The sequence below is a fragment of the Echiichthys vipera genome, assembly GCF_963691815.1.
Source record: "Echiichthys vipera genome assembly, chromosome: 12".
NCBI lineage: Eukaryota > Metazoa > Chordata > Actinopteri > Perciformes > Trachinidae > Echiichthys > Echiichthys vipera.
Window position 1 is genome coordinate 8,571,097 of NC_139837.1, and position 17,348 is coordinate 8,588,444.

The following is a 17,348-nucleotide window of genomic DNA, read 5'->3' on the forward strand; positions in this document are numbered from 1 at the left end:
AGCCAGGGCTACATCTTCTCCCACAGTGACTTACACACTTTGCTGGATCTTACTTCCTTTATCTGCAAATTTCCTTCAATACATCATGGACTGAATGTTTAAAAACTTAAATATTAAAAGGAAAACTATAAAGTACATTTGGCACACCCAGTTCCATTAACCGTGTTAAGTGCTCTCTTGGTTATTGGAAGGCCAAAATTGAGCTTGCCAGTAGAAATCAAAGTGATGTTAAAGTAGATCTAAGAGCTCCCAGCCAGCAAGGGCAAACATGCGTTACAGCCAGGGGGAGCATTGCACTGATAATATTAGAATAGTGATTAAAACATTTTTTTTTATTTTGACTAGCCACTGAGAAAACTATCCAGCATGTATTACGATTTAAACTAAAAAAACAAATTGCTAATTTGTTTCTCTCGACTCTAATGTTGTATTGTGCTTTATTGCTTTGTAAATTTTGGTAACTGTAATGTTCTGGTTTCTGTCTTGTAGTCTGAGAAGTATTGACCGATCCTGCCGGAGCGGGTTTCAATTGAAAGAAGGTAAGCAGTCCGCGTGGTGAGCAAATGAGGCGGACCGCATCGGCTTAAATGCAATTTCAGATCCCATGGCTTTTGTCTGATGTCAATTTTATGAATTTTTAAAATGTATCTGCCTTCATTTGCAGAGAAACAATCCAATCGTCATCATCTCGCAACTCCAACTCTATTCTCGTGTTTCAAGTTGCTAATTGGGATTTAAACAATGAACAGTGGACTCGGGTATAGAAATATTGTCCGTTGCCTCCGGTCATGTCTAGATGGTAATTTGCGAAAACCTGCGATACTTATTTATACCTACACTAACTTTAACTATTCGAGCTATGTATATGCCTAACCTTAATTATCTAAACTTAACCATTCGAGGTCAGCGCTTACTTAACCATCTTGCGAGACTTCTGATCACCGTAAGATCCAGAGTCGATGTGTTCTCACTTTGCTATCGAATGGATTGTCACTCATTCATGGCTCTGAGAAGATGAGTCCCAATAATGTTGGAAATCCATTATCTTTTCCATTTAAGTTTTCACTTATTCACAGAACCTTTTCAACATCAAATCAATGGAATGTCAAAACATTTTGTACAGATATTGATGGCCCCTAGACAATTTATCCTCAGGTCCATCCAGAGGTTGTGATGTTCTTATCAGCTCTAAAGGAAATAAACATTTGTGTCAACTGAACAGATGTTACTTTAAATGTGTTAATACAGTCTTTATTAATTGCTCCGTTCTGCGCAAGTAGACATACGTGCACTGTCAAAAAAACACAACAGTTAATAAAGTAAAAGGGATGAAGTGAAGTAATTAAATGTAGAGAAGAGAGCGTGTCTGTCATTTGATGCATTTCTAATAAACACGGTTGGACTGTTTCCCCAAGTGAGAGCAAATGTTCTGAATACAAAATGGTATGTAAATGTAGGAAAAGCATTATCAACATATTACAATGTCAAAACTATTTCCATTTTTGGAAGCAATACTTATCGCATTTAAAGGAGATAGCTTGATAGCTTGAAACCCAAATGTAAATCCCTTGTACGCACAGCTGGGTAAATGCATTTAATGATGACGCTCACTGTCAGCTACACACACAGATCTGCTTTGTCAGGAGAGATTGCGATACGATTTCATTTACAGTGCTTTTGTACTTTTCTTTAATGAAATCTCTGCGCGTCGTGATTACTCGCTACCTTTTTGTAATGTCACTTGAGCGGTACCTTTCGCATTCAGCACATAGGCTTGTTAATTGAATTTCTTTAAAAAAAAAAAAAGGCAATCCACAAGTTCAAAAGGTTCTGATGTCATTGTATAACACAGGCAGTTTAGGAACTAATAACTCATGTTTTAATAAATATTATTTTTAAATTAAACTACAAAGTGTCCTGGTGGGAACCTCAACCAATTTTAACACCATAAATTAATACAGCCCCTCTGTTAACAGAAGACATAGAATACATGAATAATTCATACTGCAGAGAATAATTTAAATCTTCTTAAAGCATTAAACTCACATTATGCTTACGGTTGATCAAGAGAATATATCAAAAGGTTCATTCAAATGGCTCATGATAGCGGTAACAATCAGTCTTTGAAATCCCGCCTTAAACTGATCAAGACACAAAAAGGAAGGCAAAACACTTTCATTTCAGCAAAGCAGAAATAAATATTCAGGCTAGTTGTTGTCTCAAGAACACACATGTGCATGCACTGATGTAACCATAAAACAAACTGAAGACAGTACAACATCTGTTTCCATGAACCGTCTAATACATAAAGTGCAGGTGAGGACTGAAGTCAGAAGCTCATGAGTGCGTCTCGTTCATTCATGCTGGTGTAGAAGGGCTTCCCGAACACGAACGAGTGCAGCCCCGCCCTCAGCTTTTCAGCGAACGCCATTACAATGTTCAGGTCTCCTTCCACCGTCAGATCCAAGTCCGTCTTTAAGTTGCGCAAGGATCGAAACGGTTTCTTCCCTTTTTGCCTGTGAAGAGAGGGGTAGACTTTGTAGTGGAACTGTAAACAACATACAATACTCGGGGTCACAGCATTTGCATTAGTATATCGTTAGATGCAGCTGTGCGCAGGCACTCCATGCCATGATGAATTATGTATGCTGCTACAGGATGGCAACTGAGCATAAACAATCTTGTCAAGGCACCTGTAAGATAGTATGCTCTTCGACCTCAGGCTGTTAGTGGCACCGTAAACAAATCCCCTCTTATGCTTTCACACAAGCACACAAATAATGGCTTTGCTTGTGTAGGGAGTGTTGTTTTGGGAGCAAGTTATGTTCAGGTGCGAATTCAAAATCATCTCTGAGACCTTTCGGGGGTAGGAAAAACATTGGTGAAAAGTAATGTTTTGTAATATCATGGTAACATTTGCTGTAATATTGTGTCATCAAATTTGAACATCAAGAAGAATTCAAAAAGATTGGATTTAATTTCTACTGGATCTACAAATAAAAAACCAGATAGAACAGTCTGGAAAAGAAACCAGGAAAAGACAACACTTATGTCCTATTACACTATCCAAAATCTAAGACAATATCTAGTCTCTTATCACAATATTGATAATATCAATAATATTATCAATATTGATAATATCAATATTTTGCCCTGCCCTACATCCAGAGTAACATAAGCCTTCATTGTTCATTCTCCTTTGAACTCTGTTTTGGTCTCCACCTTTTTGTGAGAGAAATATCTGGTTCTTTAGCTTCTAAATGTTCCACTTTTTCACCATTTAGTTGCTAACTTTGTCCGTGTCCGTCCGGTGTTTGGTGCTGTGCAGGAAGTCTACAGTAGGTTCATCAGGAACTGACAGACTGACAGGAAATGCTCTGTAGAGCTGAGAGGAACTGCAGAGTTGGGTAAGAACTCTGTAGCTTCTTCACTATGCGTGACCATTCTCACATTACAGACAATCACTTGATCCAGTATTAATAAGGATGTAATGAGTGCAGCTTGAACATTTTTAATGTGGTACCACAAAATGTGTGTGCAGTTTTGAAACACCAAGGTAAAAACTCCAATGGAGCCAAAGTGCGTGACTTAAGGTGCATGAGCAATGTGCTTGCACACTGGCTGGTTTGCATTTACTGATGCAACAATTCAACCACTTTTAGTAACCCCAGTGCAATACAGTTTTCCCCTGTCACGTCGCTTGAACTATATGCAGAATGTTAGAATAAATTCACTTCAAGTGAAATGGTCTCAAAGGGTCTTCACAGTTTTAAAATAAGAAATGGTTGAAACGTTACAAAAAAAAAATGTATAAACGATACAATCCACCTGGATGCTTATGTAATTGTTAAGTGACATAATTGACGTCTTTTGTAAACAAGAGAAAAGCCATATCGTGTAGAAGTAGAAAAACAAAAACAGGGAGTGAATGCTGTCCTAAAGGAGTGGCAAGGTCAGTCCACAGTTGGGCAGCACAGAAGGAGATGAGTCAAGCCCAGATGGAGTGATGACCAGGTCGCCACGGAGACGGCGCCGTGGAAAATGTTTGACTGAAAGCTGAACACAGTGTGGGCCGCAGTGTCTCAGACAAATTATTAGAGTTTATGAAAGTGCTTCTGAGAGCCAAGACAGAAGGTGGTCACTGTAATCCGGATGGAACTGGAGTGTGACTAGAGATTTAATCATTTCTAACTCCTTTACTAGAAACTAAACAAGTAATGATTGATAACTCTGTTTTTATCATCGAGTGAAAAATCTCCTAGTAACTGCCTTAACAAGAGATACATTAATTCCAAGTCTTCTGTGAGGCCATCAAAAGCTGCCAGGTCACCTTGCAATCTGACATACAGCCTCATTTTTGCGCCTCCTGGGGGAGGATTCTTGTCAGTGATCAAATGGACCATAAAAACATCATTTAGAGGTCTGATGATGATGAGGGTCTCTCAGATGTCGGGTTGTGATGACTGGGAAGGCCGTGGCATGTGCTTTGCATCATTTTCTTGCTCGGCACATTGTGCTCTGTAGATGGGGGGGGGCTGTCATTCTGGGGTGATGCGGAGGATTCATCATCCTGCGTGACTTTACAACCAGCCGCCTCTTCACAATTTTTCCTCCCAACACCAACAGCCATCATAAACCGGTCCTGTGTGAGCCACTGTGGCTCACCGTCAACCAGGAGACAATTTGTCCATGTCATTTAAGGTATTTCTTTGTATATGCAAACTAGGGCTACAACTAACAAATTGACTGAACCCTAATAATGTTATCCAATTGATTGATTCGTTTAGTCACCATACCAGTGTTGCGGCTGGTAAACATGGATCAGACTATGATCCGCCCATATCATACAGTGCAGGAAAAAGGCTGATCATCGAGTGCCGTAAATTCTGGGACTTTGTCATTAATTGCTTTAGCCTTTGCACTGTCTCTCGTAAACTGCCTGCAGTTTTCAAATGCCTGCAGAATACACACCACAGCACTGCTTTATTTTGTGCCAACCCTAGCTGCTTTGAATCCTTTCTACACATCTTTGTTGCGATGACGCCGTTTCAGGTGACTTATAAGATTTGTTGTGTTAAACTACACTTTTCCTTCCTCTTAGAAATTCTTGTGGTACATGTATTGCAATTTGCAATTATGTTGTCATCCATTGAAACTGTGAAAAAACGGCCACATCGTGTTTGGCTCTCGTTTTTTAAACCTGCTGCCTTGTTCTTCGCAAAACCAACTTTCAAGGTGTGCACCACTACCTACTGTACCAGAGTGTGATGATGCTGCACCTGTTCAATGAAAGCAATTTATCAGCTGATGATTCGTCGGCTTTAATTTCATGATCAGAATGATACATAATATAAATTTCCCATTATCGGCCAATAATTAATCACCCTATATGTTTCCCATCCCTACTTAAGAATGGTATAAAACAAGAAAGAAAAAACAGCCAATAACTCTTTACAAGCCTAATTCTGCTTCGAATAACATACCAAATGTGCTACGCTTTAAAAACCTTCCCTGCTGAATAAATTACTTGTAGTCTATTCATCTTTTATCTAATAGTAGAGTTTATTATAGATAGCCTTTTACTGAAGGTCTGCAATGGCGCATGTCTGGAGATGTTTTTTTCTGTGGGACACATTTATTGGGCTCTTTACCACATACATAAAATTTGAAAGGACGAAAGAAAATAAAGATGTTAGGGGGTAACTTAAAAATCCTTTAAATGCCTCCACTCATTTCATCAGACAGGACGGTGCTAACCTCACCTCTGGTCGTGTTTGATGTTTAACAATCAGACAGAGCACGTTGTGACTTTTGCGTGGCTCTGGTGTCACAGAGAAACAGAGGGAGATCATGAATACAGATTGCCTATTGCTATTCGGTTACTATAAAAAAATATGTAATCTCTGAATATTGCCAGCCTCTTAGAGGGGACATATATTTGTTGGCAGCTCAGCAGCACTGTTGGTTTCTATTATGTTCTGTGCAGTTTTATGCATCTATTATATCACCACTGTAACATTGGATGTCTTCAAATTTCACATTAGGGGAGATATTACAGAATCTTGTCTGCTTGTTCTGAACAAGGTGACGGATGACTCACCTGATCATAGCAGTGTTTTCTTCTGCTCAGCAGAAGGGTGCCTGTTCTTTGCACTTTTTCTCATGCAAAAAGTAACCGGCATGGCCTCCTGACCATATATTTCACTTTCTTCTCTGTGCCAAAACACTGTTTTGCTTTAGAGCTCTAAAGGGTGCACCCGACCGCCCACCCATGTCTTCCTCTCCTGCGGGCCTGTAGCACACCTACCTAGTGGTGTTTGAGATTGGTTTCAGCTGAATCCTCACCCAGAACTAATGCTGCCTTCCAGACAACTCAGAACTAGAACATTTCTGACCTCCTACTAGAAAAAAGAAAAATGGAACGGCACTCATCCATCCATCTACCCTGACATCATGAAGAAGCAGTTGTCCGATGTCACACAATGCTGGCAGCACATGTAAATGGTAGACCATCAACTAAAATCTAACATAAAGTATATTTGTCTGTATTTAATAAAATACCACATACCATGATTGAGAAAAACCTGCTCTGCATGTAAATCGATGTCAAAATATGTCACCAGTGTTATTAGGAAGCTGCTTGGTAATAGGTGAACAAGCTCTGAAAGCTATCTATTCTGCACAAAAGTTATTCAGGGGAAAAAAGTGAAAGCATAAGGACATATACAACCTTGTTGAATATAGATGTAGTAATGTATATTTATGAAGCTTGTTTTCATTAAAACAGCTATCTTCTTCATTTTGTTTTCAATGCCATGTATTGTATTTCTTCTCTTGTACACTCCAATCGATAGGGCAGGGGGGTAGGTTGTTTTTATAGAATACAGAATTTATGTTGGGCTAGTGCAGTGATTCCTAAACCTTTTCTGCAGGGCCCAATTTTGTAGATGACAATATTTTCAAGACTCCCTCCCCCTCTCTCCATTACCCACAGTTGGACTGGTGAAGCCAAGGGCCTTGTCATTATTTTTTTCTGTTTTGGTAGCTGTGACGTTTGGTGTTGGTCCATCATCTGCTTTATGTGTACCTGGAAGTCCTTTCACAAACTTGGAAATGCTCTGCTAGAAGTGCAGAACCATGCATCCTTTACATCTCCAACTTTTTGTGTGCATTTGGCGTTGGAAATTCTGACCTCTGACTTTTACTGGAGCGCAGCATGTTTCTAAGATGAAATTAACATTGTCAGTTCTCTGTAGTGATGTCGCGATCAGAGCATGTGCAGTGGCTCCAATCAAGTCAAAGCAGAAACAATGGACAACAAATGAGTGTAGTTGACTTTTGGCAAACAATACTCCTTTTCACAGTAAGTGTTATTGATGACGGCTCTTACGTTTCGTCCTCGATGTACTTGAGCAGTGTGAGGGCCTTCCTGTGGAGCAGCAGCAGGAACTGGGCCAGATAGGTGCTCCGCAGGGACAGGCCTGGCTTCAGCATGAACACCTGGGTACGACACAGGATGTCAATTAGTAGTCCAGACTACGGCTCTGCTGCTGGGAGAGTCTTGAATAATAATAATACACTCCCACCTCCTTTGTGCTAACCTTGAGAGAAAAACATATTGCTGTTGTCGTGAGAAAAACTTGTAACCGCGACTCTGGGAACACTTCCATAGGTATGGATGATAGGGTGAGACCCTTGGGAATAAATTCTACAGTTTTCTATCTATAGGCTCTAGAGAGTGTATCAGTGAGGTGGGAAGAACATCATTCAAGTATTTGCTGCAGCCCTGGTCTGTGTTCAATAGCATTGTACCGCAGACAAAATATGAAAATGCACCTACCACTTTCAACTTTACAATATAATACACCGCAGTCAGCAATAGGGAGCACAAAACGTCTGAAATTTATTTTACTTCTTTTCTTCTACTTGGGCACTGAAGTCTTGATTTTGCACTTCCTTAACAAGTATCAGCTGGTTGAATCCTCATTCAGAGCTAAAAAAATCATGCAGAAAGCCTCATCAAACATTTAAGAACTTCATGTCACTGCAACAACATTTTGTAAAAGAAATGCATACAAAGCAGAAGTGTATAATAAATACACTTAAGAGAAATTCACACTTTTGTTTTCCCTCCTATTTTCACGAGTTGAGATTAAAGATTTAGTATTTTTCCTACACAAAGGGCTCATTTCTCACAAATTTTGTGCACAAATCCTAATCCATGTCAATGAGCACTTCTTTTTTGCCAGAGATAATCTGTCCACCAGACAGGAGTGGCATATTGAGATGCTGATTTAACAGCAAGATTATTACACAGGTGAATCTTGGGCTGGTCACAATAAACAGCCAGTTTAATCACACAGCACAATGCCACAAATGTCCCAAGTTTTAAGAGGAGTGTACCATTGGCATGCTGACTGCAGGAATATCCACCAGAGCAGTTGCCTGGGACTTGAATGTTTATTTCTCTACCATCAGCCGTCTCCAATGTCATTTGGCAGTATATCCAACCCCACCAGCCCAAGACCTCCGCATCTGGCTATTTCACCTGCAAGATCGTCTGAGATCAGCCACCCGGACGGCTGATGCAACAGTTGGTTTTTAACAACCAAAGAACTTCTGCACAAACTGTTAGAAACTGTCTCAGGGAAGCTCGTCTCTCAGCAGGGTGTTGACCTCACTGCAGTCCGTCGTCGTAACCGACACGAGTCGATAGTACAGAAGTGTACTCTCTTTATTTAAACTCATGAAAAATGGTTGTTTTTATTTTTATTCCATGCAAGAGGCAAAAAAAAAAAAAAAAAAAAAAAAAAAAAAACGTTCTTGCTTGTGTAGATTTGGTCATTTTGTCTAATTCTGACTTTTTAAGAGTAAACTCCAAAGAGGTTAATCACATGCATGTCACTTTCAGGCTTGTGCATAGAGAAGGGGGTGCATGTTAATGGGTTAAACAACACTGAGATCTGTGACATCTAATATGACTCATCTTAGTGTGGAAGAATATTTTTAGCCACATTAGAATTCAGTTGAAAGCTCTAATACTTTTTTTTTGTTTTACTGACATCATTACTATTTCAGCTGCAAACCATTTACATACCTCTCACAGAACACAGCAGGTATGCCAGAACAGTGTTAAAGTACATTTGAGTCATATTCCCAGATAACATATTCCCTTTGTGAGCTATAAAAATTACTCAGCCCAGTGCTTTATGAATTATTTTCTGACAATGACAATGGGAATTATAAAATTAGTTTCCTTTCTGTAATTTCTCATGTTCCTGCGTGTGTCTTTTGTTTTATTTTTTTTATTGAAGCAAATAATATGGAGAAAGAAAAATACTATATTCTTACCTCATCTATAAAAGACTTCACCAAAGTGTCTTTATGCGCGACGTCTTGAAATATATTCCTAAGAAAAAAAAGGTATTGTGGTTGCATTATATTTGGGAGATTTTTGGGGGGTAAAGAGCAAGCACAAGACAAGTAAGACAGCTTTAACTACAACTTATACAACGGATACTGCGTGTGCATGGCTTACAGATCAGGGGTGAAGGTTTCGTCAGTGTGAATGACTGTGTCTGGGGGGATGTCCTCCTCGCTGTCTGTCTTCCAGAGAGCGCTTAGCTCAGACCGCATGTAGCGCCGCTGGTTGTATGTGTGCTCGTGGCACGGTGGCATCTGCTTCACTGTGTTGATGTCGACGTCAATGTGCGTAGTCGGGTAAGGGGAGTAGAGCACCTGGCGGAAGGGCAGGACAAAGCTGCCTGTGGAGTCCTGGGAATAAAAAAAAGTGGGGAACCCATATCGAATACCTGTCAATGCTCAGGCCTGATTGGTATGTGATGTGTAAAAGTAGGTTTTATTATATATGAACAAAGAATAAATAAAGAGTAGCTCTACCAAAACATCGTATATCTATCATATAACCTCTCCATATCTATAGCATATGTTTGCAAAGATGCTCTAATAAATAATTTCAGATTTTACAAGCAAGAAGCCGGCGATTTCCTTTCTTTTTGTTTCTCCCTGGGCCAGTTTTTCCTTTTCCTCACTGTATTTTATGTGGAAATCTATAAGAAGATCCTGTAGGAGCTCCACAACACGGCCCATGTGCACCGAGCTGACTCTTTATGACTGAACTGACAAGCACCACCAGGCTTCCTGCTGCCTCTTCTGCTGTTCTCTGCTGTTGTTGACATAAAGAGACTCCTGCCTGTGTCACCGAGCCCTCATGCCTCACAAAAAAATGGAAACTTCTGTAAAACCTTTGCTGACGGTCCACCAAATCCTCAGTTCTGCACTAATTGTAATGATGAGTAGAATACATTAAAATGGTCATAATTCGCTCATTTTTAAGGATCCTAGTTGTACTGCATGCTTTAATGTTGAAAACAAATACATTATTTTTCTCATAGTGTCTGTCTGAATATACCTGTATTCACCCTCTGTTTTTGTGCCTGTCTCTTTAAAACCACCTCATGAAAAACCCAGTCCGCTCTCATTGGTCAGCATTTCAGGGTCTTTTCGTATCCGCACTCTCTGTGTCTCTGCACTCGTGTAGCAGCACTTTCTACCTATATAATATACATGTAATATATGTCATATATATATTATATATATTTGTGAGATCACAATTGTACAGAAGTCCTGACGGCTTGTTTAAAGGAACAGTTTCTGAATATGGGCTGCGTGCATTAAGCTGAGGATTATTTCTGAAGGATTGATACTTTCACAGTATTTATATAGCACCGTGACCTGCTTGATGATGAATTAAAAACACGTGAAGTTCTCAATTTTCACAATGTGAACCCTTTAAGAACAAAACTTAACATCTCTAACACATGTAACTATGGCAATATCTTCATTTGCACACTGCAGTTGGATGATCAAAAATAGAAAGCCTATGAAGACAACAGAAAAGGCTGCATGTATTTAATTTGCTCCGAATCTCATGCAGTGTTGTGATAAAAATATCTCATTGCAATAATTTCAATTCAGTAAAAAAAAAATGAGGTCAGTACAACAGACCAGACAACATCAAACAAGCAGGCAGGAGCGAACAGTAGAAAAGAATAACCAGCATATAATTCAAGCCACATTGTGCTGTATAATAAGAGGGAACAGGTGGCTACCTTGAGCAGACCCTGAACAAACAGGCCTGTATCGTATTTGAAAGAAGAGTCAGCCTTGCAGAGGCGAGAGCACTTCCTCTCAGCCGGGGTGAGGAAGAGGCAGAGAGTCCGCACAATCTGTGAAGAAACAGATTTCACCGGCTAACCAGAAAAGCCTTGAGCAAACATCACGGTTTTAATTTCACACAGTGTCTTCAATTGCTTTTAGGTAAAAGGAAAACAGCTAAAACTTGACATTATTACAACTATTTGTCATTAGAATGGATGTGCACACTTGGGTTTTCCCTTTAAATAAGACAAAAAATAAATGGCCTTTTGTTTTCACCTTGATTTTCCTAATTTGTAAGTTAAAGTTAAGTGGTGGATTTCTGCATACTGCACAGCACATCATTTATTAAAGAAGCCATATTTTGGTTATAGACCAAAATCTGACATTAGGCTTGAGGCTAGTTGTTAGATATTAATATAAGTCTTGATTTAATTGGTGCTCAGTTCAGGCCTCAAGTCAATAAAACTAAAAATTAAGGCTGTGTACCCTTTTAATATTCATCGGGCAAACTGTTAGTGGCTATTTTCTGCTGTAGAGCTCTTAAACAAACAGCGCATGGTGTGCAATATCAGTTTCCTTTCTTGGTTAGCGGATCCAAATCCCCTCTTTTTGGAAACAGTTGCAGCAGTAACTGAACTGCCAAGCCCAGACATTCAACATACAGACTCAAGCCGTAACAGAGACATAAAAAGTGCATGAGGGGCTCTTTAAACTCAAAACAACAGCACAAGGCACTTCAAAACACTTTAAATTATCTAGATGCATTACAAATGTGTCTGTGTACTGCCACTAATATGGTACATTTACCTTATTTACTTTCTCTGGATTACTTCCAACCACTATAGAACAGCCACACGTCTGCAGATGAGAGCTGATGGCCCTGAACCGCAGAGACAAAGACATGCAGCCAATTAGCTTCATTAGCATTGTTCTAATCATTAATGACAGCTTTTAAGAATAATGATTGAGACAGAGGAGCTAGGGAGATAGAAACAGGTTCTGGGCCAGTGGAGAGTTTGCCTACTAATCATTCAATTTACCCTTTTACTCGTGTAGTCCGGTTCATATTCTGGCTTTTTGAACTTATTCTTAGGAATTAAATGTCAATTTCACACCTTAATGGATAGTCCTGATTTTATGCTGTGTGGTTGTATTAGATACTTATCCATAGTCAGTGTATCACCTACAGTAGATAGTGGTTTGGTGCATCGCCAGTTTGGACATGCAGATGCTGAGTGAGTAGTTTAGCCACCCAAAAAAGGCTCACCAAAAAAAATAGCAGTGTCCGCTATACTAATAATATTCTCACAGCTTTACCTTGCTCTAAGACAGCCATGTTTCACATTTCACGTGAAGGGAACTGAAGCAGTTATATATATATGCTCTCTTGAAAGCAACCAAAGCCATTGGTGTCACCAATTCACCATTACCAAATGTCTCCCCTTTTGGATATAAATGTCATCAATCTGTGAGAAATGGGGTCACAGTGACCTTCATCTTTAACCTCCCTATTCTAATCCATTCATCCTTCAGTCCAAGGGGACGTTTGTGGAACATTTGAAGAAATTGCGACCCAAGAATGGGACGGAAGGACAAACCGAACGTATAACGTACACATAGCGTGCCGACAGCCATCTACTGTAGTTGATACACCGACTATGGATGAGTAGAATACATCATACAACCCCACTTCCAAAAATCCCCTTAAGGGATAGTTACGCCATTTTTGCTTGATTAGTTTGAGACTAGATTCAAATAAATCAATTCCAGTATGCAGATGCTTTGTCATCACCACAGGACGCTGAGCTAATCCTGTTCAACTGAGCGATCGGGCATTGCCGAAATGGACTTACTGGACTCTCAACACTAACAGCGATCTAGCTTTTGTCCTTTCTCTGGAGGAAACTCCATCTAAGTGGAGAGCCATTACTCATCATGGAAGGTTGATGGGCATTAAATGGGCATTGTTCATCATCTGCCTCCATTTGCCTGTAACGGAGAGTGCTTACTTGTGGAGGAAATCCTCGTGGCAGCTGTCCCCGATGTCATCATCATTTAGCACGGTGTCTTTTATCTGCTCAGCGGGAGCGAAACAAATGAGTCATTTTTAAAACTGGTCTCAACAAAGACGAAAAAAGTGCTGATGGGCATATTTGCAGACAATGCGATGAAAACAAGATGCAAAATCACTGTTGTGTAACAATGTAGGAAAAAGCAAGAAGGTTTCGAGGGAGCCTTTTGTGCTACTTTTTTTGCTGCATTTGCATATTTTTATATTTGCATATTAGAAGATAGCAAATGTGTTGAATCGCACTGGGTGGTAATCGAGGCAGAGATAAGTCAAACCTCTTGGAAATAGAAACGATCTGAACACAATGAAACAACTGAGATTTGGAGTTTTGCTTCTTCAAAAAGTCACATGTGACTATATTCAATAAAGATATCCACTTCCTTTCTGCTAATCACTGAAAGCCTGACGCTTAGATGATATGATAAGCTTTATAAACTCTGCCATCAGCAAAAAAATGAATAATTACAAATATAAAGTGTTTTCCAAAAGCTTTACTTTCCTGTTGCTGTAATATTAATGAATCAATCATTGCATTTTCTAGTTCTTTCATTATCCATTGTTCAGTTTTGAAGTATGAGAGGTGAGAGGTGTGTGTGTGTGTGTGTGTGTGTGTGTGTGTGTGTGTGTGTGTGTGCGTGCGTGCGTGCGTGCGTGTGTGCGTGTTGCTCACATCTATATCTTCTGCCACACTGTGCGCCTTCATAGAGGCCAACAGCTCCATGATAGGGACAATCTCTAAGCTCAGCACTGAGATGATGTTGTAGCCCTGAAGTTAGAGGAAAGTGGAAACAGTTAACACAAGCACTGCACACATATTCAGCCAGTTAACTAAGGGGACTGATCACAGCCATTGTGTTGCATAGGCTGCAGCGGCCTAATATGTCTTTCTGCACATGACGGTTGTGGTGCTTCACAATTTTTAAAAGAAACCTTAACTCACTGCCATGCTTTCATTAACTGCTGATTTATCACTCCTCTTAACAAGCCAGAAGAAACAAAACACACATAGAAAACTAAATTTTTGCATTTTCCATAGACCACTGACTGATTTTTTAACCATAAAATGTCCTGTGAAGTACATATTCAATACTCCCAGCTGTACAAGAACTTTGTTTAAATAAAATACAATGTCAAATTTAGGTGAAATCATGATTTAAATCAGGAAATATCTGATATGTACAGATACACTTTGGTCAGGGTCAAAAAAGTACTGAGGATCTATATCCATCCCTAAGGCCAGTTAGTCGTATTTGTCACTTATGAGGACTTTAATATATGTGCTTTCAAAGCAAAACAAGATGACTAACAGAGCACCAAAATCGCTGAACTGTTGGTGCATAAGGGTAGGAATTTTTTTTTAAAAGTTACTGAACGATTTACTGTCAGGGGAATGGTTTGACCAGAAGAGACACACTGTTCAAACAGTAAAACGAACACGGCTGTGATGAAAATATGCAGAGAACAAAGGCGAAATAAATAGGCATTCAACCTAGTAGAACCACTTTAAAGCAGTGTCTGCAATGGTGATATATTTTTAGTGTTGTGCATCACATTGTTTTGTCTACCCCTATTATTACCTCCTCCTAACTACCTTTCTCTATAGGAACTCTCAGACCTAATTAGCTAATTTAGCCCTCTGTGTTGGGAGACTGCAACTTTATTATTCTGCCAATGTTGTTGTGTAAAACAGAGGTGATAGATGCCTTAGTACCATATCAAATCAGGAACTAAGGATGGATCTGCTTTTAAAGTAGGTTTATGGGTATAAAGGGTAATAATTTGACTAGTCAAGGGGATCAGTGAGAATAGCAGCATTCCTACCTTCTGCATCCAAATGCGTCCCTTGCGGATAACATGCTTTAGCCTCTCCACGCAGATGGTGTGCAGGGGCAGGTAGAAGGCTAGCTCTGTCTGAGGTAGGATAATGGACAAGGCACATGTATTCTTGTCCCCCTTCAGCTCGCCATCGAAGATGAGCGACACAATGATGACGCCTTTTTCTGCCAGGACAAAGAACTTCACATCCACGGCGCCACACTCGGCACTACGCAGAATCTCCCCATTAAGCGTATGATTGGCCAAGAATGTGACCTCTCCATCACTGAGGAACATCAGTTGGTCTCCCTTTGGTGTCCAGATGTGGCGCACCCGTGGACCCAAAATGTTGTCCCAGTAAGCAAAGGTGGCAGCCAGCAGCGGGCATTCTCCCTCCACTGCTACTTCAGACTTTGCCACAGCAGGTGACTGGGGCGGACAGCCAGAGGACATTAGAGAGGCTTGGAGATCTCACCGTCTCCCCAAGTGTCAGAGTGAATTATAATAAACCTACATCATAAACACAGGAAACAACTGTTTTACTTCATTTTACAAAGGTCTCTACACCAAGTGATCAGATTTAGCACTTGTAATCGGACAAGGATCAGAAATACACATTTTCAGCTCACACAGTACAAGGAATCTAATAAATCTAAGACTTTAAGAGGAAATGAAAGCGATCGGTTTGTGATTTAGTCAGCTGATACTTCTTAGACAAGGCAAAAACAACTTCTCCTTTCCTAACAACTTTAAAGTCTCAATGTTTTGTGCAAGGACAAGGGTTTCACCATCCCCTTTCATAAAAAGGTGTCAACTTCATGCTTAATTGTTATGTTTTTGGGTTGGTTGGGGGGGCAATATACATGTGTAAAAGGTTTACTCATAGATCTGTCTATGGACTTATTCATACTTAATATACTGACATTGTATTCCATTGTTTCCTCTTTACATTTTACGATAGCTATTTGCGTTAGGGGTTTTACCTTGAAACTTCAGGGATACGCAGTGTCAAACATATAGCGTCATGTTAAACCCTAAATAAACGCCTTGCTTTGGTACTTTATTAATAATACATATGCCGAATTGACCAGAACCTTCTGTAGATTTAAGGTTTGTAGCTGTTGTGTTGCCAGGTAGCTCTGTATATCCGCAGCAATCAATGCAACTTTATATTTAACTGTTTTTACACCAGAGTTTGGAGTTAATTTACATATTTAACGTGACAAAAATAGCAACAGGGCGTAAGGCTTTACGTGTCGTAAATTTCGGTAACAATGTAACATTGCTCAATGGCACTGTGGGTAAGCAGTAGGGAACCAAATAACTTTACTAACGTTAACCAGTCAATGTTTTGTAGCATGCTAACTCAGTGAGCGTTATCCAAAAGCCTCGGAATTACATCGCCATGACTTACTTGCCTTTGGTGCTAACTCGCAACACCGCAGCGTTTCAGGAGTAGGAGTTTCAGACGTTGCAGAAAAGTAATTGTAACATGTTTTTCTGTTATCGCCATAGCATGTTACATTCAAGCAGTGGTTAGCTAGCCAGCCGCAGTGTTGTTGTCTTCGACACACTTCCTGGTACGTCAGCACTACGTCATCCCTACGTCAGCCGTTGCTAGAGATGCACAGCGTCCTCTAGCGACGGAGGCGTGGCAGTGGACAGTGACTTTAATGATGATGATATAATTTATATTCCAGGCGACCACCCGCAGGTATAAGTTATTTGAGTTCATTTATATGGACGCTGTTCATAGGAAAGGGTGTATCTGCAAGCAAATCGCTTTGCATTATGAATTCATTCTCTGAGGCAACTGTGAGTCCAAATTAATAGCACCCCACTTTAGTCCTGGAGACCCCCAAGTCCCCCCCTTCAGTCATACCATAGATTACATTCACATCTCCCATAAGTACCAGGCTGCAGACCTCTGGGTGGACCTTAACTGTATCCACTGATAGCAGCATGAGTTGTGTTATTTTCCTTAAGGATGAATGTAATATTTCCAAATTTACAGGGATTTGAAATGCCCTTTGTCCTCCTTTACCTCAAGGAAAATGAGGTATTCAACTGTTTCACACATGCACAGAAGAGAGAGCAGAAATAAAACACACATAGAAAAGGAAAATTTGCATGGCTATATACAGGGGATGGGCAAAATAAAAGCCATTAAAGCTAGAAAAATAAAATAAATAATAAACCATCTAGGTTTAATATGAATATAGCCTATATATGTAGTTTGAAGTTCCAAAGACCACTGACAGGTTTATTTCTTAACCGTAAA

At 39.9% G+C, this 17,348-nt stretch overlaps 1 protein-coding gene across 2 annotated transcripts; it reads right to left on the reverse strand.

The window, feature by feature from the left end:
- Positions 1-1,335: 1,335 nt before the first annotated feature.
- c9orf72 (C9orf72-SMCR8 complex subunit) lies at positions 1,336-16,623 on the reverse strand. Of its 2 annotated transcripts, none has more exons than XM_083923748.1 (10): positions 16,486-16,623; positions 15,074-15,577; positions 13,923-14,018; positions 13,191-13,255; positions 11,989-12,061; positions 11,133-11,249; positions 9,539-9,774; positions 9,352-9,409; positions 7,391-7,500; positions 1,336-2,516 (listed from the first exon to the last, which is right to left on the reverse strand). In XM_083923748.1, the coding sequence occupies exons 2-10, from the start codon at positions 15,518-15,520 to the stop codon at positions 2,330-2,332; spliced, it is 1,389 nt and encodes a 462-aa protein (XP_083779874.1). In that variant the 5' UTR covers positions 15,521-15,577; positions 16,486-16,623; the 3' UTR covers positions 1,336-2,329. The 2 variants fall into 2 exon arrangements, with proteins under 2 accessions (XP_083779874.1, XP_083779875.1); XM_083923749.1 differs by having other exon boundaries at positions 16,482-16,623.
- Between the last annotated feature and the right edge of the window lie 725 nt (positions 16,624-17,348).

Coding starts and splice junctions, on each gene's coding strand:
- c9orf72 (XM_083923748.1), bottom strand. CDS start 15,520: ATGTCCTCTGGCTGTCCGCCCCAGTCACCTGCTGTGGCAAAGTCTGAA. Junction 11,250..11,988: donor ATCCAGAGAAAGTAAATAAG/GTAAATGTACCA, acceptor GTTTCTTCACAG/ATTGTGCGGACTCTCTGCCT. Junction 9,775..11,132: donor TTGTTCAGGGTCTGCTCAAG/GTAGCCACCTGT, acceptor TTTTATTCCCAG/GACTCCACAGGCAGCTTTGT.